The sequence below is a fragment of the Aplysia californica genome, unplaced genomic scaffold (genome assembly GCF_000002075.1).
Source record: "Aplysia californica isolate F4 #8 unplaced genomic scaffold, AplCal3.0 scaffold00035, whole genome shotgun sequence".
NCBI classification, from domain to species: domain Eukaryota; kingdom Metazoa; phylum Mollusca; class Gastropoda; order Aplysiida; family Aplysiidae; genus Aplysia; species Aplysia californica.
The window spans coordinates 2,116,753-2,142,306 of record NW_004797305.1 but is presented as its reverse complement, the minus strand read 5'-3'; the positions used below and the strand labels follow the sequence as shown (position 1 = coordinate 2,142,306).

The window sequence follows — 25,554 nt, the reverse complement described above, 5'->3', positions numbered from 1 at the left end:
TGGGTCTTCTTCCTCTTGATTGCATCAACCTGTGTGGGTGTTAACGTGCGTGTGTCATCTCAGCTTTTTTTTTTTTCAAGCCAAGTGCTGTACTTTTCTCCGCATGACCTTATAATGACGAAAGTGATTCCTAATCCAAATTGGTGAAAAAATGCTTTAATGAAATGAGATTCCAAAATGATGTTTTTCTGACTTTCTGTCTTTGAAAAGAGCAACAAAAAGGGAATACAGTCTGTGCATGAAGAATTCAAGACGATAATGGAAACTGCACGATTTTTACTATTCTTGTATTCTTGTAGTCATGAGCTCAGATTTACTTTTAATGATTGTACATGTATTATAACCAGATTAAACTTTGAAGCCATCACAACTTCCTTCTACTTGAGCCTATTGCAAATGACTATTTGATTGAGATGTGATTTGTTTTAAAGATGATTTCCAGTCAAATGTCTATGAGTGACTGCACAGAGTTTTTACTTTTCTAGCATGACATGACACTGAGAAGTGCAACTTTGATATTTGTTATGCATGCTCTTGTTTAGAAATGACCAAATTTCTTTTTATGCTGAAAATATTTGTTTATTGATTACCAATGATTGCATTATTAAAGTTATGCTTGTGGAAGGGTTTTAGCACAAAAAGTTCCAAGTAAGGGATGTTTTGATGGGGTTGTGTTTTTTAAATCATAGTGAAAATAGACCTGCATGTGTGAGCATGATGTGTTTTGTTAGTTAATGGAAGTTTGGTGTAAATACTTTTTATAATGAGAATTTTGTACAGGTTTCACAGTCTGTACATACTTTTCTCCTTCTGTCTTGCATGACACTTGTTCATGGTGTGTAAAAGCGAAGAATATTTGTCAACGTAGCTGCGAGGCAAGACATTCCTACTTGCTATGAAAATGTCACTCTAAAAATTAAGGTGCTTTGAAGATACTGTCTGCTCATTCTTTTGTTAAGCTGTAACTCTATACAATTATAGATGCTTATGTTGGGAAGAATTCAAACTTCAAGAAAATGTGATCTGTTGTATTTGTTTCATAATATGAAGAAAAGTTCTTTAATGAGCAGTTATGAAGTTTTTTTAAGCATGGCATAATAGGACTGCTGTTTTCAAGGGCAGTACGTTCGTGTTGACAGCCCTACATTTCATTGTAATATCAATGTTCTTGAAATCCTGTATAAAGTTTGTAAATTTATTGTTTTCAGGGCGGATATTCTGGTCACAGGGGAAACAATCGTAGACACGATGATGCTGACGTAAGTATTTCTTTTTTAACTTTACTCCTTTTTTTTTTTAGTTCAGTTTCACTTTTTTTTTTTGGGTTGTCATTTTTTAAATTTTGTTTTAACCAGTTCGATTTAGATTTTATTTTTTATGGGTTTTTAATTTTTCATTGCTTTGTTGCTTTTATTGTACTAAAACTGCCATTGAAAAGGTGGCTCACAAAGAACAGACAAGCTCATTAAATGGAGATAAGATGTTTTTTAAAAATTCCTTTGAACACTGCAAATTTTCAAAATCACACTTTATTTGCAACTGCTTATGCTTTAAAAGTGGGTTGTGAAAGACAGGAAGCACACTTGCTTCTATATCACTTGTTATTTGACTTTCACTGTTCGGAACTTGCAGAGGGTATGTCTTAAAGACGTATTCTATTTGACGGATGTGTGAAACTTGTTGCCGTGTTGAATCTGTGTGCTGGCATTAGGATGAAATCTTTGGAATTGTTGGGCTTTCCATTTTTTGTCAGCTGTGGTCCCATAAGTTTTTATCAAGAATCAAACTGTGAAGTTAGGACAAAAGTTTGGTGTCCTTAAGTCGTTTGTCTTTCATGAACATGTGAGAGAAGAGTGCAAGTCCTTTCTCTCTCAAAAAGGATTGACAAAAATGTTGAAAATTCCCACTGCATTAATATGTGGAGAAGAAGTAGTCAATATGAAGTATTAGTCTGAGATGCAGAAAAACACATTCCTAACCCCAACCTTTGACTTTACTGATCAATGAAAATGATTAGCTGCACCCTTCAAAGTAAGAAAAGGGCAAACCGCCCCCAGCCCCAAATCCTCTCTTTTACACACATCTTGTTCAGTGATTCACACACACACACACACACACACACACACACACACACACACACACACACACACACACACACACACAAATTTACTAAATTCACATTTGACATCATGTCCTATGGACCTGTCGTTGCAGTGGTGACTTGATAGCATAGTCCCTGTGCCAGTTGTTTGTTTGTGCCATGTCCTTAGTTTTAGAGAAAGTTTTACAGCACTTGCTACACAAGTAGGTCATATAAATGCCAAAGAGTCATTATTAGAAGTATAGTTATTGCACTTTTTACAATTTTTCAGGAGAGCCAAAAAACTGGGTGTTGTTACAAATAAAACAACATTTGCTTTAAAGATAATAAAAAAAAACTGGATGTTGTTACCAATAAAACAACATTTGCGCTAAAGATAATAAGAAATGTATTATTAAAATCGTATTCTAAAAAATATTGACTTGGGATGCTTGCAAAGAGTTTATTTTCTTGGAAACAATATTCAGGGGTTTTTTTGGCACTCCTGTAAAATGTTTAATACTAATTTTTTAAAATGACAACAGATAGAGTGTACACTGCAAACTGCTCAAAATAATAAAGGTGTCGCCACCAGCACAGATAGAGACGTCTTGCATTGTTTCTCAAATGGAAGTTCTTTTCGATAAACATTTTGCTCATACTAATTTTGAGCTCTATAGTCAGTTCCCAAAAGTAGTATCTTACACACAGAATAATGGTGGTTGACGGGGGCTCTGTTGTAGTTTGCTCCTTCTTTCCTATCTATCTAACATCTATAATCTATCTTCTTTATATCTCCTGCTTCTTTTCTTGGTATGTAACCAATACCTCTAATTTTCTGCACTTTACTACCTATTTGTGTTACAAGTGCTAAAAGAACTATTGTTATTAAAACAGTAGAATAGATGTTGCCACAGACACTTTTAAGGATAACTTTTGCCTCTCTCATCACAAATAAAGGAGTGGCCCATAGTGTGAAATACAAACATTTGTTACAAACTTTTGTTTTTCTTACTCCACTGCACGCACACACCTTCTCTTTCCCCCTTTCTCTCTCTCCCTCTTTCTCTTCACTTAGGAATTTTTTTCCCCGTAGACTTCTTCATCTGATCTAGCTTTTTCACTTTTTTTTCCCATTTTGCTTGTTTGGTGTTTTTATTGTGAGTGCGTGTGGTTGCGGTTTTGCTTGCATGATCCGCTTATATTGCAGGGAAGGTCTGACCGTTCTAGCCGGAGGAAGGACAATACCTACAGCAGACCTGTTTCGGGTGACCACGTGAGTGGATCATTTGGGCATTTTTCTTCTTAAAATTTCAGATGTATTTGTTTCAAGTTTTTGCTTTTTTTTTTTTTGGTAAATCTCGTGGTGGCAAGTCTTTCTATACAAATGCATGTTGTTCTAAGCACCCGGAGTCACAATAAAGTTCATTATGGAAAGAATGGAAAAATGTATGTTAGTGTGGGGGATTGCTGTATTATATTTGACCAAAGGAAATAAATACAACAAATCTGCACTTTGTCTCTAGCCTATTTAGGAATTACAAGGAAGGGGATGTGTCTTTTGTTTTTAAGGAGAAATTTTGGGAATAATTTCAACTGGGCCTTGTTTAATTGGATATTTGTTTTCTTTTTTAAAATCTCATTGAGGAAGCACACATTGCTAGCTTGGTGAGGCGTTGTTGTGGGCTACTTAAAAGAATAAAAAGCGTGAATTTGTTAGTCATACAGATGTCTCAGTTCTGTTTACTTTGTCCTCGAGTTCAAAAGGCAGGCAATATCATGGGTACTATGAATTATGAAATTTATTGTTTCTAATTTGTGTCTTTTGGTTCCAAATGTGCTAAAACATTGCCTTTGGTATGCTGCTGGTCTGATATGTGTCTCAACTATGTTCTTAAAGAGTTAAAAATAGGATTCTCTGTTGTGCTGAAAACTCTGAAATGATAAAATTATTGGACTGGTTGGTTTTTTTTGGTCTGGTTGCGAGAAGAAGAGGATATGATTGTTACTGTGGACTCAAACTTAGTTTTCTGGGGTTCTAGTGCTGGAGATAGTTGCTACCGGAAAGGGATGTTTGTTATGTTCTCCTGTGACTGAGAAGATGTTATTTATATGTCACCATTTGAAGGGGGTGTTAGTTATATATCACCATAATGAGATGTTTTGTTTCAGTTTAAAGGGGTTTTAGTTATATATCGCCTTAATGAGATGTTTGTTATATGTGACCGTTTGAAGGGGTTTTAGTTATATATCGCCATAATGAGATGTTTGTTATATATGACCATTTGAGGGTATATTTGTGATATATATATATATATATCAGCCTCCTCTCGGGATGATGCTAACCCTTTCATATAATGTTTCACTTTGGCTAGTGATCAGGTGCATGATGAGTGTTTGGATTCTCAGTCCGCCTTTTACAGATCTCGATGTCATTGTGGTTGTTATCATAATCTATTGCTGCCACTTTCTTGGGCATGTCTGTTGCTCTAACTGGTGCCATGCTGAGCGTCACTGTGGAAAGCCCTGGTTCTTATCTCAAAGGGGTGCACTTAAACTCGTATGAGTTCTCAAGATTTTCAGGGGGGGTTGTTGGATGATGCTATAGTGTGGTTTGCTCCTTTTTTCCTACCAAACATCTATCATCCTCTTCTCGCCTTCCTATTGTCTTTCTATGTTACTCTAGCAACACTTCTAATCTTCAGCACTGTTTATGACAACCTATTTACTTTCCAGGTGCCTTACAAGTCTTATTAAAACAAATTCTTTTTAAAAAAATAAAAATTTCCACCCACTTCCCTAGGCTCTTTTAGAGACAGATGTTGAATTTGGAGGCCACGTTGCTTAAATATAAATAACCTTAGATTGTTTCTTGGGGCTATGATTGTTTTGACTTGAAAGAATAATTGTTCTTTAGAATCATGACCAAAGAGAAAGAGTGATACTTGCACTGAGAAGGCTATGTATACTTTTTGATTTGATTTTAATTTAATTGTTAACGGGTTTTCTTTGTGGCGTATGCTCCCATCTGTTTCTGTTTTAAATGGTGGTGTTAGTCTAAATGCTTCTTGTTGATGAATTATAAACTGTAACTTAATTTTACTGTGTTCAAATTCTATTTGTGCATGGTCTGCTCTCTGAGGGCATCGAAGTGAAAGCAGGCACTTGCTGAAATAAAGAAATCCAAGAAACTGTAAATTTGCTGTTTCCAAGGAGTCTCAAGCTTTGGAAGTCACCTAAATGTGGCGGCCAATTTCTCCCGTATTTTACCTCTGACACCAAGTGACACCCCCCCCCCCCCCCCCCCCCCCCCCCCCCCCGATCTCCTTCAATTGAAATTTCCTCAACTCTTTTCAAGAAAAATGATTTTTTTCATCAAAAGCAAAACAAATGAACAAGCTTTAAGATGATACGAATAACTCCATATGTCCAAAAATTGACGAGTGCCTGAGTCCACTATGCTGTGACAAATATGTCGACTCATGTTCTGTAATGAGCGTGCTGTATGGCTTGCTTTTTCTGATGTTTACTCATTTTGTAGCTTGACTAATTATTTTAGACATTTAAAATTAAAACAAACTGTTCTGCTGCTCTTGAAACTAACTGTACCTCTACCCTCCCTTTTGCATGTAGCCCTCAACTGGGGAATATGACGGACGGCTCAAGGGAGACAATGTAAGTCATCATATTTGGGTAGGGTTTGTCTGTGCGTTCTATTGTTAGTCTCATGCGATAGACTCAACTCCTGATTTATCCAAATAGTGTCAATGGGGATGTAAAATGTTTACTTTCAGTCTTGTGTTGCCAGTGAGTGGTTGGCGTGAGCTCTGGTCTGGTTTGCTCTTTCTTTCCTATCAAACATCTATAAATGTCCTTATCTGTTTTCCTTACTTTTCTTTGTGTTTTACTCTGTAGTAACCCCTCTAATCTTTGGCACTTATATGGCCAATGTGTGGGGTTTTTTTTGCCATAAAACTTATAACTAAAACTAAAACTTCCCTCTGTCGAAGTCTGTTCCTGGTAAAATATGGCTGCTGCCATGCCAAGTCACTGTAAACTCAAATACAGCAACAACTGAACACTTATTCTATCGTTTGACCGACCACGGGATTGTAGAAAAAAGTGGATTTCTTGGATCAGTTTTTTTCCCTCCCCACCTGTTCTCAGCATCTTTCAGGACATCTCTTTATTTCTTGCCCCTTAAAGCCTGCGGAGCACTTGATGCAATGTGTTTTTTGTTCTGTTTCATAGAAAGTATTGCTGCTCAAAGCTGCTTTCTCATCGCTGTGCAGCAACCAACATGCCTTCTCTTTTGCCTCATGGCTTTCTCTGCTTATGGGAAATGAAAATGTGTGTGTATGTGTACAGGGCAGGAATTGCCTTTCCCATAGATTACGAATTGGTTGTTGATATTTTGACTATTTTGACCATCATCAGCAAATTCTGAGTATTTTACACTTTATGTTTTTAAAGTCTATATTGTCAAACGTTTTTAAGGCTTTTTTCTGGACTCGATGTGCTATATTTTGTATTGTAAAAAAATTACCTCTAAACCAAATTGTTTCCATATGAATACATGTGACTTCCGACAGGTCTTCTCATGCCACCCAGACATATTGCTCAGTTTCTGTGTCATCAAAGCCAGAAAAACTTTATATATATACGATTCATGCAGTACAGTTGATAGTTCGACAATATTATCTCATTGCATTCTTTTCCTTTCTATACTTTTCCCCCTCCAAGATAGTTTGGAGATGCTTTGCTGCTTGTGAAACACATCCTCGATACTTTGGTTAGCATGGTGTGTTCCTGCTGTTTAAATTATTAGCATGGTCAAACAGTATTGTCCCTCCATATTTGTCTATTCAGAATACTCTAGTTACATATTTCTAGTCTTTAGAGGACTCACTATTGTTAAAGCGGATGTTTGGGGGGAAAATAAGGTCTGTGTGTGCTGAAAGCAATGCAATGCATATATCTGGCAATGGTTCTTTTGTCTTAAGTGCAGTCTCAACATCTTCAATACTTTTTTCCTGCAAATGTTACCATATCTGCAATAATACTTTTGTTACTTACACCCTGCATGACTAAATAACTTCCAGTTTTTGGATCACATGAATTTTACATCTTTATCAATCTTTTAGTTAGCCAAATTTGCAGACAGATTGAAAGACCGAAAAATTGCCATCGCAAAAAGGGCACTGCTCCTTCTTTTGCCTTCTGGTTAACAACGACTTAAATATTTGTTGGTTCTTCTTTCTTTTTCCTCACTCATTTATGTCTGTGGTCATGCTTTTACCAGCAGGAAAAGGAAAGGTCATCACTTTGTCAAGTTCTTGGACTAAAACATTGCTTTTGAGCTCTCATCCACTATTAGGGCATCGCAAGGCACTTGGGTTCAAGGCCCGTGAGCCAGACCGTTGTTGTTTAATTTTGCTTCTCCTCACTCAAACCAACCGTGGCTGTTTTATAAGGCCTTTTACACTTTCTTTTTGTCTACATTAAAACCCTAGTCTTATACTTACTCTTTCTCACATTCTCATAGTCAGTTAGTCAATGAATGTCTGATACGAATCAGCATGACTAATACAGGGAAAGGGACACATGGCACAACCCCCCTCTGATTATTTGTTTTGCTTCTAAAATATTTCCAGGGCCCCCCACCGGATCCCACTTTCAATCCTCTCGCTGACCGGCGGAGACACGAGAGGAAAGAGGACAGCTCGGGCGACCACCGGCGACACCCACGCAACTATGGCGGTGGGTCAGACCTGGCGCGAGTCAAGCAGAGCATGAAGACCATGAGAGAAAAGGTTTGACTTTGACCTGCTCCCCACCTCCCTTTCCTTGTCCATAGGCTGTTTAGTTGGTGCTCTATAGCTTGTTCACTTTCGCCTGACCGCTGTTAAAACAAGATAAAATGAAAGTGCTCTGTTCAGATCTTTGCATACAGGTCTAAAAGTTGGGTGACCAACAGAATCTAAAAGCTTGGTCTTAAAGGTCACTGCAAACTAAGGTTCCGACATGTCTTCTTTGTTGTAAGCGTAAAGCGGGTCAGAAAATAATAGAGGAGTTACAAAATACACCTAAAACAAACGAGTTGACATATTTTCCTCAGCTCCACACTTTAACGTAGGCCTAAGAAACGCGAGTCAAGAGACGAAGTGAGTAATTTTTTTAATTAACAGGGAGCATGTGGAGACGTCTAGACAGTGGAGGGATGAAATCTATAAGCTTACACTGAACTGTGAGGGAAGGGTGGTGTAACTGTCTAAAAAGGAGCAGTTTAAAGGATAGGTCACTGTAAGTCATTTATTTTAGTGGTCCTGTATATGCATCCAAAGAGGTGCTTTTAATACAGGGCCCGAAGAGAAAAGCTTTTTTATTACTGGATCAAGATTTTTTTTAAAAATGTTTTTGTTTGGTCATTGGCCTCCTGAAGTGCCGTGCAAAGTATTGTGGGCATAGATGAATTAGTAAATGAGCTAGAATTTTTTTTACGCTTTCAGACAAAAGTGAAGAAGTTCTAGTGCGGTCTGTCCCTACAACAGTGGTGTGTGCTCAAACTGAAATCTGCAGAACAGCCGGATTTTCTTCGGATTAGAGAGTTTTCTGAAATAGATGGGAAAAAAATTCGGATTTTCTTTTCTTTTTTTTTACTGCGATTTTTGGATTAACTGTTTGTTTTTAGCAGACTCCACTGTATTTGTTTTCAGTATTACAGGATTTATAACGTAGTTCTGAGGAAGTTAAGCTACGGTTTTTGTTGGGGGGGGAGAGGGGTTGTGCTAGACTGCTGAAATAGTCATTTTAACCAACTTTTATGCCTGTTTGTGTATTGTGGTTCAAGTTTGAGATTTTTACCGACTGTTTATTTTTTTTCATGTTATGTTACTGTTGCTATTATGTTAACCTCATCTGGGCTCGTGCCCTTTGACCCAATGCTATGATAAGATGTAGGTTAACGACATCGCTTCTGATGATTGTTGTGGATATTGTCATTATTGCTTTTCTTTGTATATTATGTGCCATGTACCAAAGGTAGATGGGAGTTTTGTTTGGGGGGGGGGTGACAACTTTTTAGCTGTTTTAGTAGATAGTATTTTCTTAAAAAGAAGTCCGCTTAGGCCTCTCTTTAATTATAACAATGTGGAAGTGACGAATGTAGTTTCTGAGACACTTTACTCGATATAAAGGCTTTAAGCATCTCGCTCTTGCTGGAAAAATAGAAGTACAAATGAGGCACACGTAGTCCCAGAGGGACTTTTTTGGAAAACCTGAATAGATAGGTGACTGGGAAACACCAGGGTGATACAAGATTTTTTTAGATTATTCTAGTGGAGAAATGAGTAGATGGTCATGATCACCAATGTCTTTTTTCAGGTCTGGCATTTTATAATGAGTAGATATTAAAATATGAACTGAAATTGAAAAGAGCTAACCATTTTACAGTTTAGGCTCACAACAAAAGACAATTTATTTTTCAGGAGAAAGAGTTTCCGGCGACCAACAAGCCCTTGGAAATCATGATGACTGGCAAGGAGCGGCGTAACCATGAGGAGTGGAAGAAGGAGCGAGAACGGTGCGACCGCGAGCGTATCCAGCGACAGCTTGACGACTCTGGGACATGGCGAAGGGCCTGGGATGTCGAGAAAATCCAGCAGGAGTGAGTTTCGTGAGCGAAAAGTATAGAGAGTATATCGTAGTGAGCTGTTGTAAGAGTATCATGGTGACAAAATGGGACGTGGTGAAATCAGGCGCTTGTCAAAATAATGAAATAGAAGAAGTGAGTACTATTTGGCTGATGATCAATCTTTTTTCTAATTTTCATTTTTTGGCTAAACACCTTTTACGTCCATTTAAAAAATCAATTTTGAGTGGATTTAACTGTAAAACGTTGATTAAAGGCACAAAAAATGTAAATTTTCAGTTTCCAAGGACTCTCAGGTCATGGAAGTTACCAAAATTTGGCGGCCATTTTCTCGCTATTTTTATCTCTGAAACCAGGCGACCCTACCCTCCTTCAATCACAAATATTTCTACTTCTATTAAAGATATATGGATATGTTTTTCACCAGAAGGAAGGCAAATAAATAGTCTTTTAAGATGATACCAATAACCCCATATGCCCAAAAATTGACGAGTGCCTGATTCCAGCACGTCGTAACACAAATAAAGAATGAAGAAGCAGTAAGAAGAATAGGCGTACAAATGCAAACACTCCTCCAGAGTGTACTGAAACTGAACAACTTTGGGCATATCAAACACCATGTTTCAATTGAGATACATAATCTGGGAGCAGAGACTAGAGAGGAAGGTAGAGATTTAACAGAAGATGGGGATGGGGTGTAGATACTTTGCTAGAATCCAAAACAACTCGGGCAGGCAGAATGGCAAGGGACAGAGTGTTTAATTTTGAGAAAGGTCCAAGAATCAATGTGTGGCTCCTGGAAAAGCTAATTAAGTAAACTTGTTGCAACAACACAAAATAGGCTTACGCTTTGTGGGATAGACTGACCTAGGGAGTTATGATGAAGGGGCATGAACCACTGGAAGGGTATAAGACTATCAACTGGCACTTTATGCTGTTTTTAACTCACACACGTGTTACCTCGTCAGGTATGAGGATTCTTCTTACCAGTCATCCAGACAAGAGCCAGCCAAAAGACCAGGTGAGATGACAGTTGTAACCATTTTAGTGGAAAGATTTTTGGGTGGGTTTTTTTTTATATTGGCATCAGTACGACTAATTTAGTCGGCCTCTTTTGCATTCGTTTGTAAACATTTGTTTGGACATACACAGCTGTCAGCAAGTGCTACCTCTGTCCTTTATCATAGTGTCCTCTTGCCGATGTTTTTAAGGATAAGGGAGCATTTTGATGGCGCCATTGACAGGTCCTACATCTATAATTTTTCATCCTGTACCTGTGCTATAGCCCAGGCTGTAGGATTTTCATCTCACAGTGCAGTTGGTTTCATATACTTGGCCGTTTTATTTACATAGAACTTACAATCAGCCCTTGCCCAACAGGCAGCCAAGTGTCATTTGTGAAGTTACTTTATTTATACTGATTAGAGTGGCTCCAGTATTTGGGTAGGAATTCATTTTGAATTTTGCCCAGATAGCGGCCTGAAAGACCTGCTCTTTGCGATGTTTCATGGGACTTCTGAAAGTTATTTTCCTTATCTTGGAAGACGAGGAGGTGTTCGATTCAACTTACCTAGGATCAGGGGGATCAGCTCTACACAGCACTTATTGTCCATACTCTGTGAATGATGGCATGACCTGTGTGGACACGAAATGAACACTGAAACTTATTTTATTTAGCACAGCATTCATTTTTACCTAGATCTGTCTTCACAAGCTTTTTACACAAGTGTGCATGTCATCGTTTGTGCCAAACACTGTTGTGCGTTCTGTGAATGTTGTTCTTTTCTCCTGGGCTGGGAAGTCTGTTCCCCAAGAGTGGCCAGTTACAACGACACTTGTGCTTTCCCTTTCTTCATAGGTGATTTAAAGGTGGGAAAAAGAGGAACGGCGCAGAGGGGGGTCGTCCCGCAATTGCTAGGTCCAAAAAAAAAATATCCTTACAGCCTCATGTGTTGCCAGTTTACGGTTTGACGTTTTGGTGATGTAAATGAATTTTCTTCAATCATGCGTGGGGATGGCGGGGGGCTGAAACATTGTTAAATGCTTATTTCATATGAAGTGCTTGTATTGTAGATTTTGAAGAGATTTCAGTTTCCCTTTGTGAGTTTTTTTTTTTTCTTCTTATAGATCGTCTTGACATATTGGCATTAATTTTGCTTCCTATGTACTTCGATTAGTCCTCAAATTTGGGGGGTTGTTTCCCTGGTGCAATTTTTACATTTTCATTGGGGTTGTTCTTGTAGCCCACAACTCATTCTAGCTGGATGAAACTTGCAGTACATGCATCTGATTGATATATGTGAACAGGAGATTTTTAGTAATGGTATTATGTTAAATATGGTTAGCACACTTTCTTCTTAGTAGGTTGTAGTGAGTGCTCTGGCGTAGTATGTTCATTCTTTTCTTTCAATCATCTATCGTCTTTATCTTTCTTCTTTCTTCTATTTGTAAGTACATATTGTTACTTGTATGACCTAATTGTGCTGCAAGTGCTGTAAAACTCTTACAAAAACTTTTTTTTTAAACAAAAAAAAATCTTTCTCCCCATATGTCTTTGTTGTCTGTTATGCCTGTCTGTCAACTTGCTTTCTCCCAGTGCTATGTGACTTTCAGATTTCATATTCTTCTCTGTAACTTGTACAAACATATGTCGGTGTTTAAGAGTGTGTTTCTTTTCCTGGAAAGCTGGTCGCATCGGCAGTGGTCGGTTTGACCGAGGGGAGAGAGATGAGAGACCTCGCAGCGCCATCATAGGGAAAGGTACCTGTGCATGCACCCTCTGCCTTTCATCTCTGTGCATCTTTCAGAAATGAAAATGGTGAAGTTGAGTTGCTCTGCAGTGACAAATCCATACTAAACATTCGACAAACAGAAATATTTTCATTTTTGACTATCATTTGTAATTGATACTCAAAAGTTTCTACCTAAATTTGTTACAAATCGATGCTGTTACCTTCAAGTAATCAAGAATACCATGAAAAATTTTGATTCCTGAAGTGATCCTCTTTTGAGATGAGTCCTGAGCAGAAGGGGATAATCAGTCGCAGTCCCACTTTACTTTCTCATGTGAAAGAATGCTCCATTTTGAAAGGCATCATGAGGTAGCTAGCCATGCACTTCTCCTTCCTTCTTTTCGCATACTCCCAAGGACAAAGATTTGTTGGGTGTTTGTTTTGGGTTTTTTTTGTACTCAGCCTTTTTGTGAGCCTGGTTTGGTTGCTACAGAGCTTTCAAGCAAGAGAGTTTTGGTTTGGTTTATGCTTTTTTGAACATTTTTTTGTTGCCACACCTTTTTTTTTATTAAAATCTTCGTATAAAAGGTCACTTTTCTTTTAATTACGTAATTTACACAAGTACCCGGAAAATGGAAGTTAGGACTAGATCTAAAAAATTGTTAGACCCCAAGAAGAATGCTCAGTCATACATTGTCTATTGGAAATACTTATCGAATTAATTCTCATTCATGTTTAAGGGGGTTGAGGAATCTTTCATCCTTTGAGAGAAAGGGGGGGGTATAGAAACAGTTTAGCAGTTTCTTTTATTGTACTTTTTGTGAGTAATAAAAGGATTTGATCTGTGTAGAACGTTTATTCGTTGCTTTTTGGTTTGTTTAATATACTTATTTTCTTTAATTTAAAAAAAAATCTTTCTCTCACTCTCTCTCTCTCTATATATATAATATTATATGAATATATCAGTTTATACATATCTATATACTAGTGTACTCGTAGTCATAGTCTTATCAGTAACTTATTTTTCATATTATTGCTAGATTAGATCGTAAAACAATTGTATTGTAAGTTGTTCAAAGAGAACAGAGAAAGTTCTTTTTACTGTAAATAGTTGTTCCCTACGTGATAATTTTAGAGACTGGCAGTGTAACTTTAAAGTGGAGAGTAAATGTTTAATGATTTCACTTAATGAAAAATGTGAAATGCCAGTAAACAGCACTGCACCATCTTGACCTTTTATTTCAGCTCCTTAAGCGCCTGAAATAGACCTGGTGAGGGTTTCTACTCACTATTTTGGAAGTTTTTGTTTCGTAAGGGATGTTGCGTTATGTTAGTTATTGGGAATCATGAGAATCCTTATTACTTGTTGGAGCCTGTGAGTTCAGTTTGCTCCATCATCGTTCACTTTTCTTTTCGTTTTAACTGGGGGGTTTTTCCTACTGTCTTCTTTTGTTCACTTTCGTTTATTGTTCACCGCAATTTCTTTTTGAAATGTTGTAACCTGTGGACGTTTAACATTTCATTTTGTGGGTGTTAACAAACCCCCCCCCCTCCTTTTGAACATTCTTTCAAATCTATGATCTGAGTTTGGATTTTTGCTGTTCCGCATTATTTGCTCTTTGTGAGCATGCTTTGTTTCTGTTGTCTCTGCTGGCATGTTGTGGGTGAGTACAGAGCTCCACCGTTTGGTCCTACTTCTTGTCTTTCTCTCTGTTGCTTCTGCCTGTAAGTCTCACTTTTTCCCCAGCACTAAAAATGACCGTTATTGTGTTCAAAGTGCTTCTCTTCACTCAAACCAACATAGCATGTTGTCCCCTTAGGGTGCTATAGGTCTGGTCGGTGAACAAAATCGGGTGGAGACGCCATTGCGTACTGATAAAAGTTCTGGACGGCAGTATAACTACGGATTCCTGTTCTTTGTTTTGGCATGACAGAAGAGCTACAGTGCAGCTGCATTATATCACCACTGTCTATGTTTCGCAGCTTTGAGGAGCTCGCAGCCATTATTTTTGTTTGTCGTTTCTCATAGAAATATACAAATTTTACAGTGTTTTCACTGCCAGATGGACCCAAACAATGCTGCGTCTTCCTTCTATTTATATTGTGATTTCTTATTTTTATGTTTATTTTATTTTTGTAGTTATTTTTGTTGTTTTTTTTATTATGAACACACTAACCTGATTGTTATTAATTCAGTTCAGACAAGTGTTTGGTAATAGTATTGCTTTTCATGCCTGCTACACAAATTCATAAAGCTTGATTTAGATAAGCTTTGCGTCTGAAGTGCAAAAATCTGTATTAAGAGATCAAGTTTGAAATTGAAACTGGCATGGTATTGAGAGAATTTTTGAGTCTGAGCCTTAAAATTCCCCTGTAATTCTCTGGGCTCCACTATGGTACCAATAACGGAAATTTATAAGTCAATTGTGCTTGGGTTCGACACTGTTGTACTTAAAATGTATAAGTTGCTGTGGATAGATCAGACAACATTTGAATAGAACACAATGAAAGTGTCTCTTTTTAAATGGCTCATTTTGTTACTTGTAAAGACTGGTCAATGAATAGAAAGTTGCAATACTTCTTTGACACGACTTAACAGTAACTGCCTTGGTAAACAAATGCAATGTCAGAAAAAGTGCCCAGATTCTAATGTTTCTGTTAGATCATCGATAAACATTGCACACATGACATTTTCACTAACAGCATGGATGAATGGTTGAAAGATGTGTATCTCTATATTGACTGCTCAGTGAAAGACTCACTTTTTTAAATGGCATATGGCAGAGTCTTGCGCTCAGAAGTCGATCTGTTCTCTTGTCTTTGAATAGCGCTGTGTGGCCACATTAGTATATGTAGTCCATAGACTTCTCAGTCTTATGGTGTATGCTGACTATTGTTATCATGTGGGTGGTTGGAGGATATTGCTGGTGGGCTGAGGAGGTGTATACACTTTCTCTTTCAGAACAGCTGAGCTCTCTCTGACACTCTCTCTCTCTCTCTTACTCTCTCTCTCTTTCTCTCTCTCCGCTCTCCGTCCGTCCTTGTCTCTCTCTCCGCTCTCCGTCCGTCCTTGTCTCTCTCTCACTCTCTCATCTGCCCAGACACACACACTCTCTCTCTCTCTCTTTCTCTCTCTCTGCTCTCCGTCCGTCCTTGTCTCTCTCTCACTCTCTCATCTGCCCAGACACACACACTCTCTCTCTCTCTCTCTCTCTCTCTCTCTCTCTCTCTCTCTCTCTCTCTCTCTCTCTCTCTCTCTCTCTCTCTCTCTCTCTCTCTCTCTCTCTCTCTCTCTCTCTCTCTCTCCTTGTGGGTGGTTGACAGGTCTTTGGTGTGGTTTGTGTTTGTTACTCTCTTGTAACACCTAATTTTCGGTACTTACATGACCTCATTGTGTCGCAAGTGCCGTAAAAGTCTTACTGAAACGAAACACTCTCTCTCTCTCTCTCTCTCTCTCTCTCTCTCTCTCTCTCTCTCTCTCTCTGTGGGTGGTTAGCGGGTGCTCTGGTGTCGTTGGCTTCTTCTTTCCTATCAAACATCTGTCATCTTTATCTTCCCTCCTTCTTTTTCGTGTTTGTTACTCTTTCGTAACACTTTTAATCTTCGGCACTTATATGACCTTATTATGTTGCAAGTGCCATAAAACACTTACTAAAAATAACAAATATCTTTCTCTCTCTCTCTCTCTCTCTCTCTCTCTCTCTCTCTCTCTCTCTCTCTCTTTCTCTCTCCCCTCTAATATATTTACACATGTCTATATAATGCTATAACGACATTGGTCCTGTGTTGTGTCCCCAGGGGGCCTACAACCCAACTCCCCGCCCCAGCAGTCTCCGCTGGATCAGCACCACCCCCCACCCATGTCCCCCCAGCCCGGGGAAGGGAAGGCTCCTCGTGGCAGAGGGCGGGGGAGGGGGAGGGGCCGGGGTAAGACCCCGGGTGCTGGTGGCGGCAGCGGGCCCGACAAGTCTCCCCGGCCCAGGACCTGGTCGGGGGGAGACGACCGTTTTGTGGAGTGCCAGAAGGAGCTGCTGCTGGTCAAGTTTGAAAACACAGCTGGTGATAACAGGTCAGTTAGTTAATTCAGTTGGTTAATAACTTGTCAATTAATGTGGTTGGTGATAACAACTGGTATTAATAGGTCAATCAATTCGGTTGGTGATAACAGGTCAGTAAATTAATTCAGTTGGGGATATCAGGTCAATTAGCGTGGTTGGTGATAACAGGTCAGTTAATGCAGTTAGCGATAACAGGTCAGTTAATGCAGCTGGTGATAACAGATCAGTTATTTCAGTTGGTGATAACAGGTCAGTTAATGCAGCTGGTGATAACAGATCAGTTATTTCAGTTGGTGATAACAGGTCAGTTAATGCGTCTGGTGATTACAGCTGGTGTTAACATGTCAATTAGCGTGGCCGGTGGTAACTGGCGAGTTACTGCAACTGGTGTTTACAAGTCAGTTAGTGCGGCTGGTAGTAAAGGTGGTAACAGGTCAGTTAAGGTGGTAACAGGTCAGTTAATGCAGTTGATTGTGGCGGGTCAGTTAATGCAGTTGGTTGTGGCGGGTCAGCTAATGCAGTTGGTTGTGGCGGGTCAGTTAATGCAGTTGATTGTGGCGGGTCAGTTAATGCAGTTGATTGTGGCGGGTCAGTTAATGCAGTTGATTGTGGTGGGTCAGCTAATGCAGTTGGTGGTAACAGGTCAGTGAAAAGAGGATTGGATGGGGAAAGTTGGGCCAGAATATATTTTTAGTGATGTTTCATTTGGAATTCTGTTCCTGATATTTAGCTTGAGGAAATAGATGTAGGTATCCATTACACAAAAGACACCTATCCAGACTGAGAGAAATACTCGGGCTCAGCATGATTTTGTTTAGGACTGGACCAAAATAGAATTTCGGGTGTAAATAAGACTTTGTTTTACTTGGTTTTCCTTCATTGTGTGATTTTTGTGTACATAGTGGGTGATTGCGGGGTCCAAAATGTGGCTGCAATTTTTTTCTTTTCTCACACTTGACTGCTACCATTAGCCTTGTCTATTCATTGGTTGGTATCATTTTGGGCTACGGTGCAGATGACAGTAGTTAGAAACCCTAAATGAGCATCTTCGGATATAGGATGTTCAAGCTGTTTTTGTGGTTTTCGGCATTCATGGTTTGGTTCTGTCCGAGATGGACGTTTGATTAAATACTATTTAGTGTGTTTAGCAGACCTGCCTCTATGACCAAAAATAGAAAATTTCCCCAGAAAATCTTCCCATAAATTGGAGGGTGGGAAAAAATCAGTCTCCAGAACCCAGTAAATCCAGATTATGTTGTGCACCGTTTGTGGCAAATTAATGTGTGTTTTTTCATATACAGGCAAATTAATCTGTGTATTTTCTCTCATTCACGATAAGTTGCGCAAGACTGTTTGAAACAGAATTCAAGAAAATCAAGTTTGGGTTGTATGCAAATCCGATTGTGGTTCTTCAATAGGCAAAAAAGAAAAAGAGAGATTGAAGGGCTCCCATCTTTGTCAGAGTACTTGGCAGGTCTGATATAAGGACGTTAGACTCATGCAGCACCTACCTGTTGTTTGTGGGGAAAATGTGGCAATTATAGTATAGGGCTGATTTATGGTTTGTGAACTGTAACTGAAAACTGCAGCTGGTTGGAGGGTGCCAATGGTACATCCACATTCTAACCCTTTGACCCTTTACCTTCTGATGCTACCGTGCCCCTCTGCCAGAGCTCCTGAGCGATATATTACTAACATTCATATTATGATCGTCGGAATCGCATTCCATATCCCACTCAGGGCAATCCTTGTCAATACCAGCATCTAATTCTGAAAGATCTTCAAAATAATAATCGATGTCTTGTGTAGTAAACACTGTTTTCTGTACACATTTTTTCTCAGATGGGATGGGTTGGGGATGGGGTATCGCTCACTGGTGTACCCGTGGCTAGGCATACGGACTGTTTTACGCGCCACCGGTGTACTGTGGCAAGGGCTCAAAGGGTTAACTCCCTGTCTTGTGGAAGTGCACCAGACCGAGATCCCTGCACTGAGTGACCAGTATTGTGTCCATGTGCCTCACTTAACTCAAACTCATAACTCAAAGTGACTCGTTATTTTGATTGTTTTGGTGGGTTGTTGGCGGTTGCTCTGGTGTGGTTTGCTTCTTCTTTCCTATCAAACATCTATCGTCCTTATCTCCCCTTCTTCTTTTTTATGTTTGTTACTCTCTTGTAACACCTCTTCTGGTGCTCATATGATCTTATGCAGTTTCGAGCGCCGTAAAATTCTTACTAATACTAAACTGATTGTTTTGTTCTTCTCCAGTGTTGAGGTGGAGTACGAGGGTCAGCAGCTGCCCGTGTCTCCCCCGGCGACGCCAAAGTCTGGTGGAAGTACACCAGGCCGAGGTCCCACTGGGAGGACTCCCAACCAGGGAGGCTCGCAGAAATCTCAGGGCAGGGGAGGCAAATCCCCACACAAGCAGCAGAAGCCAGGCAAACACGGCAAGGGAGGCAAGCAACCTCCAGGCTCTGGCCATGAGGACTGGGACCCAGAGTTGTCCACCCATGGCCCGCCCGGTCCAGCGATGGATGGTCGGGTTCGATCCTCATCCTCTCACTCACAGAGCTTCGGGGACAGCGAGGAGTGGGAGGACTGCACAGAGTCGAGTGGTGTGCCTGATGAGGATGACTACGCTGCGGCCCTGAAGGGTGCCATGGACATGAACTCTGACCTCCACCTAGAGTGTCGGTTGAACCCAGAGGCTCCCGAGTTCCTGCCCACCTCCCCAGATTTCTTGAAGACACCACCTGGGCACGTAAAGGTGCTGAACTGGGCGGCCAGTGTTGGTAGCCCCACCTCACCACTGAGCCAAGGCTCGAACACATCCCCTCGGTTCTCAGCACCAAACACTGTGACATCCAACACGTCGCCAAAGTCAGCCTCCAACGTGTCTCCGAGATCGGCCTCAGATGCATCAACAACTTCCTCCCCAGGCTCATCTGCATCTCAGAAAGCCGCCAAAAAGCGAGAGGAGGTGGACGATGTGCCAATGGCTGACGAGCCCCACCCTCCTCCCTTTCTAATGGATGCTGTCGCGGACAAGTCTCCTGTTGTGAAGCCCTCATCTAGTGTGAAGGAACAGAAAGAAGTGGAAAGTAAAACTGTGGCCAATGACAAAGATGAGGAGGAGGAGGATGGAGATGAAGAGTTCGAAGATGTCCCCGAGGACACAGTGGAGATAGTGACAGGGTCCCAACCTGTCAAAAGCCTTAGTGATGAACTCTCAGAGAGTGAGGCTCTTGTAAGTTTCAATTAGTATATCTCTTTAATCAGTGAAAGGTATGCCTTGTACATTTGAAATGTTGCTTTTTTTATGTATAAACATTCTACATTATACTGATAAGACTGGCTACTAAAGATTTGATTAAGGCTCTTACACTTAATGGTACTGTTAGAACATATTTAAAGTTCTTTTTACAATAAGAAAATGAAAGCAGCAATAAGTTTGGTGTACATTTGAGAAATAAACCGATTTTTTAAAACTGAAGCTAGTAAGTCTACTAAATTTACTTATCCAGGACAGAAGAAGTCAAAGATTCAAATCTTAATGGCATCAAATTATACTGTGACTGTAGTTTAAACTCAGTGTCTAGGTGAGTGCTAGTCTCAGAGTATTCCAGGAAATTTTGCAAAACTTAATGTTGGTACTGCCATATGCTGGGAAGATAATCCCTCCAAAAAGTGAGCTGCTTTTATTTTAAAATATATTTCACAGTGTGCCACTGTTAATCTCTTACATGAAAACTGAAAATGTCAATATTGTAGGTTGAATTTCTTCAAAGAAATTTGCATTAAATAATCAACTCTAGTTTTCCTGAGATCCAGCTCTAAGAACTGTTGACACTTGAGAGTTTTTCTCTCAATACTTCTATATAATCACAGGAACAAGATTATAATTTGTGTGTATAAATTATGTTTGCCATTCACTCCAATGTGTCTGTCCTCAGAATGGTCCAAAGGAAGAGAAGAGCCCTGTGGCCAGTGCGGAGTGCTCGGACACCGGGGCACCTGCCACCAGTGGTGAGCCAGAGGCTGGGGAGAAGAGCCCAGAACTGACCACTTCCGGCACAGACGACATTCCTCCCCCCTCGGAAAGCCTCCCAACAGATTCCCCTCCTGTGAACACCAAACCACAGACCCCTGATGTGAATGGAGCCCCTGACTGTAGCACACCCTCTGCTCTTCAGGAACCGCAGAGTTTGGATGAAAAGATTGAGGAGAAGTCTGCCGAGGAATCACAGCCTCAACCCCCGGCTGACACCCTCTCAGCACCGGCTGACACCCTCTCAGCCCCGGCTGACGCCGTCTCAACCCCGGCTGATGCCGTCTCAACCCCGGCTGATGCCGTCTCACCCCCGGCTGACGCCCTCTCACCCCCGGCTGATGCCCTCTCACCCCTAGCCTCGACTGACCTTGCTGAGATCAAGTCGTCTGAAGCCTCCGAGACTGCTATCTCTCCGTCAGACAAGGCTTCTTCTCCTACAGAGGAGAAGTCTGCGCAGGAGCTGGACAAAGTGGCCAGCCGTGCAGACACCTCTGCCCGCCCCTCAGAGGTAGTCTCCGCTACTGCTGCACAGAACGGTAGCGATGATGGTTCCAATGGCTGTGGAGACACTCCAGACGCCAAGGAACCCACTGGTCCCGAGGGACCCAAAGACATTGACAGCCCAAAGCCCAAGTCTGTGAGCGAGTGTGACAGCCCCACCTCTTCCGCGGCGGCCCCTACTGCTGCCAGTGTGGAGGCTGAGGACAGCTCGCCATAAACTGCCCACTGCTGACCTGTCTGCGGATGGCCTTGCCTGCTCAGGTGAGGTGTGCACATTTTTGGCGAAGGATTCTCTCCTTTTTAAAAAATTCTACCTTTTTAAAAAAAAGTTTTGTCTTGTTGGTCTAGCAGTCCATATACACATTCACATCGTGACCTCAGTGCTTTTGACAAAGAGTGAGCTTAAGAGGGTGTCACATTTTCACTATTTTAAAAAAAATGGAGATTCGACAAGAAAGCGCTAGGGTCACGAAATGTTGTTTCACCTGGTGGCATGATGTAGAGGCTTCAATGTATAGGGTTTTTTAAAAATAGTCTTGTATTTATAATAATACTGTTCCCCTTGGTGGTAAAGGATTTTAATAGGGTTGATTTTTTTTCTCTTTAAGGATTAGATGAATAACTTAAGCATCACTGCTTGTGTGCTGATATCACTTTAGAAACCAAGTCTGCATTCTAGGAAGATCCGTTCTTGCTGTAATCAACTAATTAAATGCAGCTTTATTACGATCAGAAATTAACAAAGTTTTAGTTACAAATTTATTTCCCTCTCTACTCAATTCATTTTTTGGGGGGGTCATATATAATTACCCTCTGAACTCACTCTTTTTTTTTCTTTTTAAAATCATATTTCCCTTTCAACTAGACTCATTATTATTATTAATCATATTTCCCCCTCTCCTTTATTTTTTTTTTTATTTTAAGATCATATTTCCCTCTCAGCTTAACCCATTATTTGATTTGTTTTTTCGCCAGGTTGAGGGCTTGGACTGGTGGCCTACAGTTGGACCCATAACACAGTGATCCCAGTCTGCTCTCCTCACCTGATGCCATCGCAGAGACAAAGAATCCATTTCGTTAAAAACCTGGGAAAGCATTTGTCCTTATCTTTTGCTGTCTCTCATTCACCGTCTCTCTATCAGTTTGTCTGTCTGTCTATCAGTAATCCCAATTCTATCAGTTTGTCTGTCTGTTTTCCCAGGACATTATTTTTTTTTTTTCACCTTGCGACCCTAGCCCACCCGTTCAAGTGTGCACGCGTGTGTGTGATGTGATAATTCATAGGGATATATTTTATGTAAGTCATTCGTATACTACTACTACTCCTACTGATATTTTCTTTTGATGGGTGGAGGGCTACAGTATATCAGTATAGGTTGTATACAAATGTATTGTTTCCCTAGCTGACTTGTGCACACATATGGCTTGCTGTCGGTTTAGTTGAAGGTCTACTGCGATGTTCCTGGTTTAGTTGGAGGTGTACCTACCCCCAGACCAGTCTGACAGCTGGATTAGTTGAAGGTCTGCCAGTTTATAGTCTTTAGGCTTGTGACAGGGATCAGTTAGGGTATTTATAGGCTTGGGACCGTCACGGGCCATATTAAAAATGTTTTAGTGGTTGTAGTTTGTCAGGGGTGTGTGAGGGGGGGAGGGGGGTGAATTCCTTGAACATAGTCCCGTCTGGTTGCTTATCGTGACATACTTGTCAAAATTCTTTGATCTAAATGACAGGACAACATGAATCGGTCCACCCAACCATACACCAACATTGTAAACGCCACCACCTTTGATCTAAATGCCCCTCGGCACTTTCGTTACTGTGGCCAATCATGAAGAACTAATGCTATGTGTGACCGCTTAGATCTTGGGAGACTGGTCGATTTGGCGGGACGTGCGGTAGACCGCCGTTGCGCAGTTGACCTTGAACTGAACCGGCACCCATGGCTTGATTGTTTTTAAACCTTCAAAGGACTCTATGTATACATAAAGCATGTATTTTTTACCTTGAGAGGTTTCTGTATGTATACACATAAAACGTGCAATAATATTGTAGGAAGAAATTGTAATAGAGTTCATTACTTACTATTCACATTATTTCCTGCTTGTTCAGTTTCTGATTATGTATTACTTCCCCTTGGCAGAGGTTTTCTGCTCACTAGGTTAACTAATTTATCAAAGTGATGTGGCTACATATGAATTCAGTTATGACAATTTCTGTATCATGCTCAGCATTTTGCATCTGTAATAATCCACTCTCTTTTGAAAAAAATGTTTTTTTCTTCTTTTCGGCCTTTCTATAGTTTTGTTGTGTGTACCAGATATTTCTTTCTTATTTTCTGTTTTACAATTTGAAACTTTTCTCTTTTTTGTTTTTTCTTTCTTGATCGGTGTTAGTTTATTCAAAGGAACAGAAAGCAATAAAGCAAAAAGCGTTAGCTATTATCATTTTTCTTTGTACCTGTACTTTCACCTTGCCCTTTGTCTTTCGAGTACATACATCTCTCTGATCCAAATGTTCTGAGCCACTTAGAGATAGTTGTGGCATTCTGGAGCTCAGAATGCGTGTGGTGATATAGTTCTCTGCTTCTGATCTTCGGGTTTTACATTGCTTTGTGCAGTATACTAAAATGAAAAATTTTTTTTTCGTCAAAACGTGCTTTTCAGTTGTGCAAATGAAACAAATGTATCATTGACAACCAAGATTCTATGCAGATCATTGTATACCTGCCTTCAGTTGTGAATATATGACATTTTCTTATATACTTGCACAAGTGCTCATGGGATGGGGTCTGTAGCAATGATGTACATTTTTGCCTATTCACTCTTGGAATTATGAGGCACTATGTAGCATTGTGTAGCTGACCTTGATATTGGACTTTTTTTCTTTCTTTCCCTTTTGAGCTGACAGATTTCAGTGTTTGTATTTGTTTCTTCTCTACTCACTTATGATATTACTGAATATAACAGTTTGCTTTAGATTTTTATCCTAGAGTGCCTAGAGTATTTCAACTTTTCATCTCGTGGAGTGAGACTGGGGTCTTTTGAGCAGGTTCAGTGAACTCTGTTACCCATACAAATTATATTACAGTTCAGTCTTCCGGCAGATCATGCAGTTCCACATCTAGGGGAAAAGATACAAGGTCCTAGCTCTTCTAACAGTTAATCCTAAACTGTGTTTAAAACCGCTCAGAAATTCAAGTTAAAAGGTCAGGGTTTTTAAAACAATTAGTTAACCTCAAGGAAAAGGTATTTGAAGTTCTAGCAATACTGATAACAATTTTGAGAAAGAGTTTTGGCCTAAGGAGGCATTCAACTTGAGAGAAAAGTCATAAAGTCATTGGCTATGATATCAGCAAGCAGGTACTAGTCTGATTATGTTTAAAATCCACACTACCTCCCAATGTCCCAAAGACTAGATTTAATATAGTATTGAGATTTGTATATTTGAATGATATAAGATATTTCATTATGTAGTTTTTGTACATCTCTGAAATTGAAGTGCGAAATCAAAGCGTCTTTTGGGGAATAGACAGATAATGGAAGAGAAACACAGTTATTGTTGTTTTTCATCCTGAATGAGACAATCAAGGATTGGGGCCTTACTTATTAAACTAGAGCAGGCTTACTGCTAAGGATGAATTTTTCTTCTCTTGTAAATCCTTATTATTCAAAGTCCTGTATCTTTTGTCATTGGGCCTCCTCTTATCTTCTGATTCATACTTGAAAGAATTTATGGATATTTTTCTTTTACGTATGTAATGTTCAAAGTTGACATTTGGTTGTGTCTGTACAAGATGACTCATTCCTGACCCTGAAGCATTATTGTACCATAAGCCATTTGAGGTTAATGGCAGTTTTGAAAGGATGCAGAAAGGAAGCGGAGCAGAAGGATGTGCTTTTTGACAGTTATGGTCACCTTGTAGAGATTTCAACTGCACTGACAGGATATCAAAATGAAGAGATCAAAGGTTATGTTGTGTTGAGCTTGCTAGCCTGAACCAAAGTCCCTCCACAGTGTACCTGTACTCAAGTGTATCTCAGTATTAAATGACAGTCGCGTTATGTGAATAAAATCATATTATTAAGTGTGTATGTGTGTGTGAGAGAGGAAAAGCTGCAGTAGCACACTTGTAGAATCCTGTTCCAAGTAGGCCTATCATGCCAAGTCTTCATACCTCAGATAGAGCAACTTGGAATCGGGGGGGGTGAGCTCACCAAAGCCAAAGGCATTGATTGTGTTCACACCCGAGCTTTATTTTTTTCTTTGTTGCTTGATGTTTGAATGAGTTGTTCCTTGCTTCTTGGAACAGGGCTCTGAAGTGACAGTATGAATGTGAACGTGACTTTGGTTGTGTATCACCTGGTTCTGTCGTACTGGGAGTAGATCTGACGAGCTTGCAACAGCATTTATTTAATACTTGCCTGTACAAATGTGTGTCGAGTGATGACGTGTTGACTTTGATGTGTACCGCCGCTGAGAC

The 25,554-nt window shown here is 40.1% G+C and overlaps 1 protein-coding gene across 26 annotated transcripts in view; it reads left to right on the top strand.

Annotated features, from left to right (window-relative positions):
* The window catches only part of LOC101854308 (nascent polypeptide-associated complex subunit alpha, muscle-specific form), an 80,736-nt gene extending 55,724 nt beyond the window's left edge, over nucleotides 1-25,012 (top strand). For 16 of the 26 annotated variants that reach the window (XM_005091763.3, XM_035973885.1, XM_035973894.1 and 13 more), the window contains 11 exons: nucleotides 1,209-1,259; nucleotides 3,291-3,356; nucleotides 5,714-5,755; nucleotides 7,735-7,893; nucleotides 9,568-9,746; nucleotides 10,700-10,752; nucleotides 12,417-12,491; nucleotides 16,262-16,532; nucleotides 18,790-19,768; nucleotides 20,475-21,334; nucleotides 22,049-25,012. In XM_005091763.3, the coding sequence (XP_005091820.1) occupies nucleotides 1,209-1,259; nucleotides 3,291-3,356; nucleotides 5,714-5,755; nucleotides 7,735-7,893; nucleotides 9,568-9,746; nucleotides 10,700-10,752; nucleotides 12,417-12,491; nucleotides 16,262-16,532; nucleotides 18,790-19,768; nucleotides 20,475-21,290 (2,691 nt within the window). In that variant the 3' untranslated portion in view covers nucleotides 21,291-21,334; nucleotides 22,049-25,012. The remainder of the gene's footprint in view (nucleotides 1-1,208; nucleotides 1,260-3,290; nucleotides 3,357-5,713; nucleotides 5,756-7,734; nucleotides 7,894-9,567; nucleotides 9,747-10,699; nucleotides 10,753-12,416; nucleotides 12,492-16,261; nucleotides 16,533-18,789; nucleotides 19,769-20,474; nucleotides 21,335-22,048) is intronic. The other 10 variants (XM_035973891.1, XM_035973886.1, XM_035973900.1 and 7 more) reach the window with 4 other exon arrangements.
* The last annotated feature ends 542 nt before the right edge of the window (nucleotides 25,013-25,554 follow it).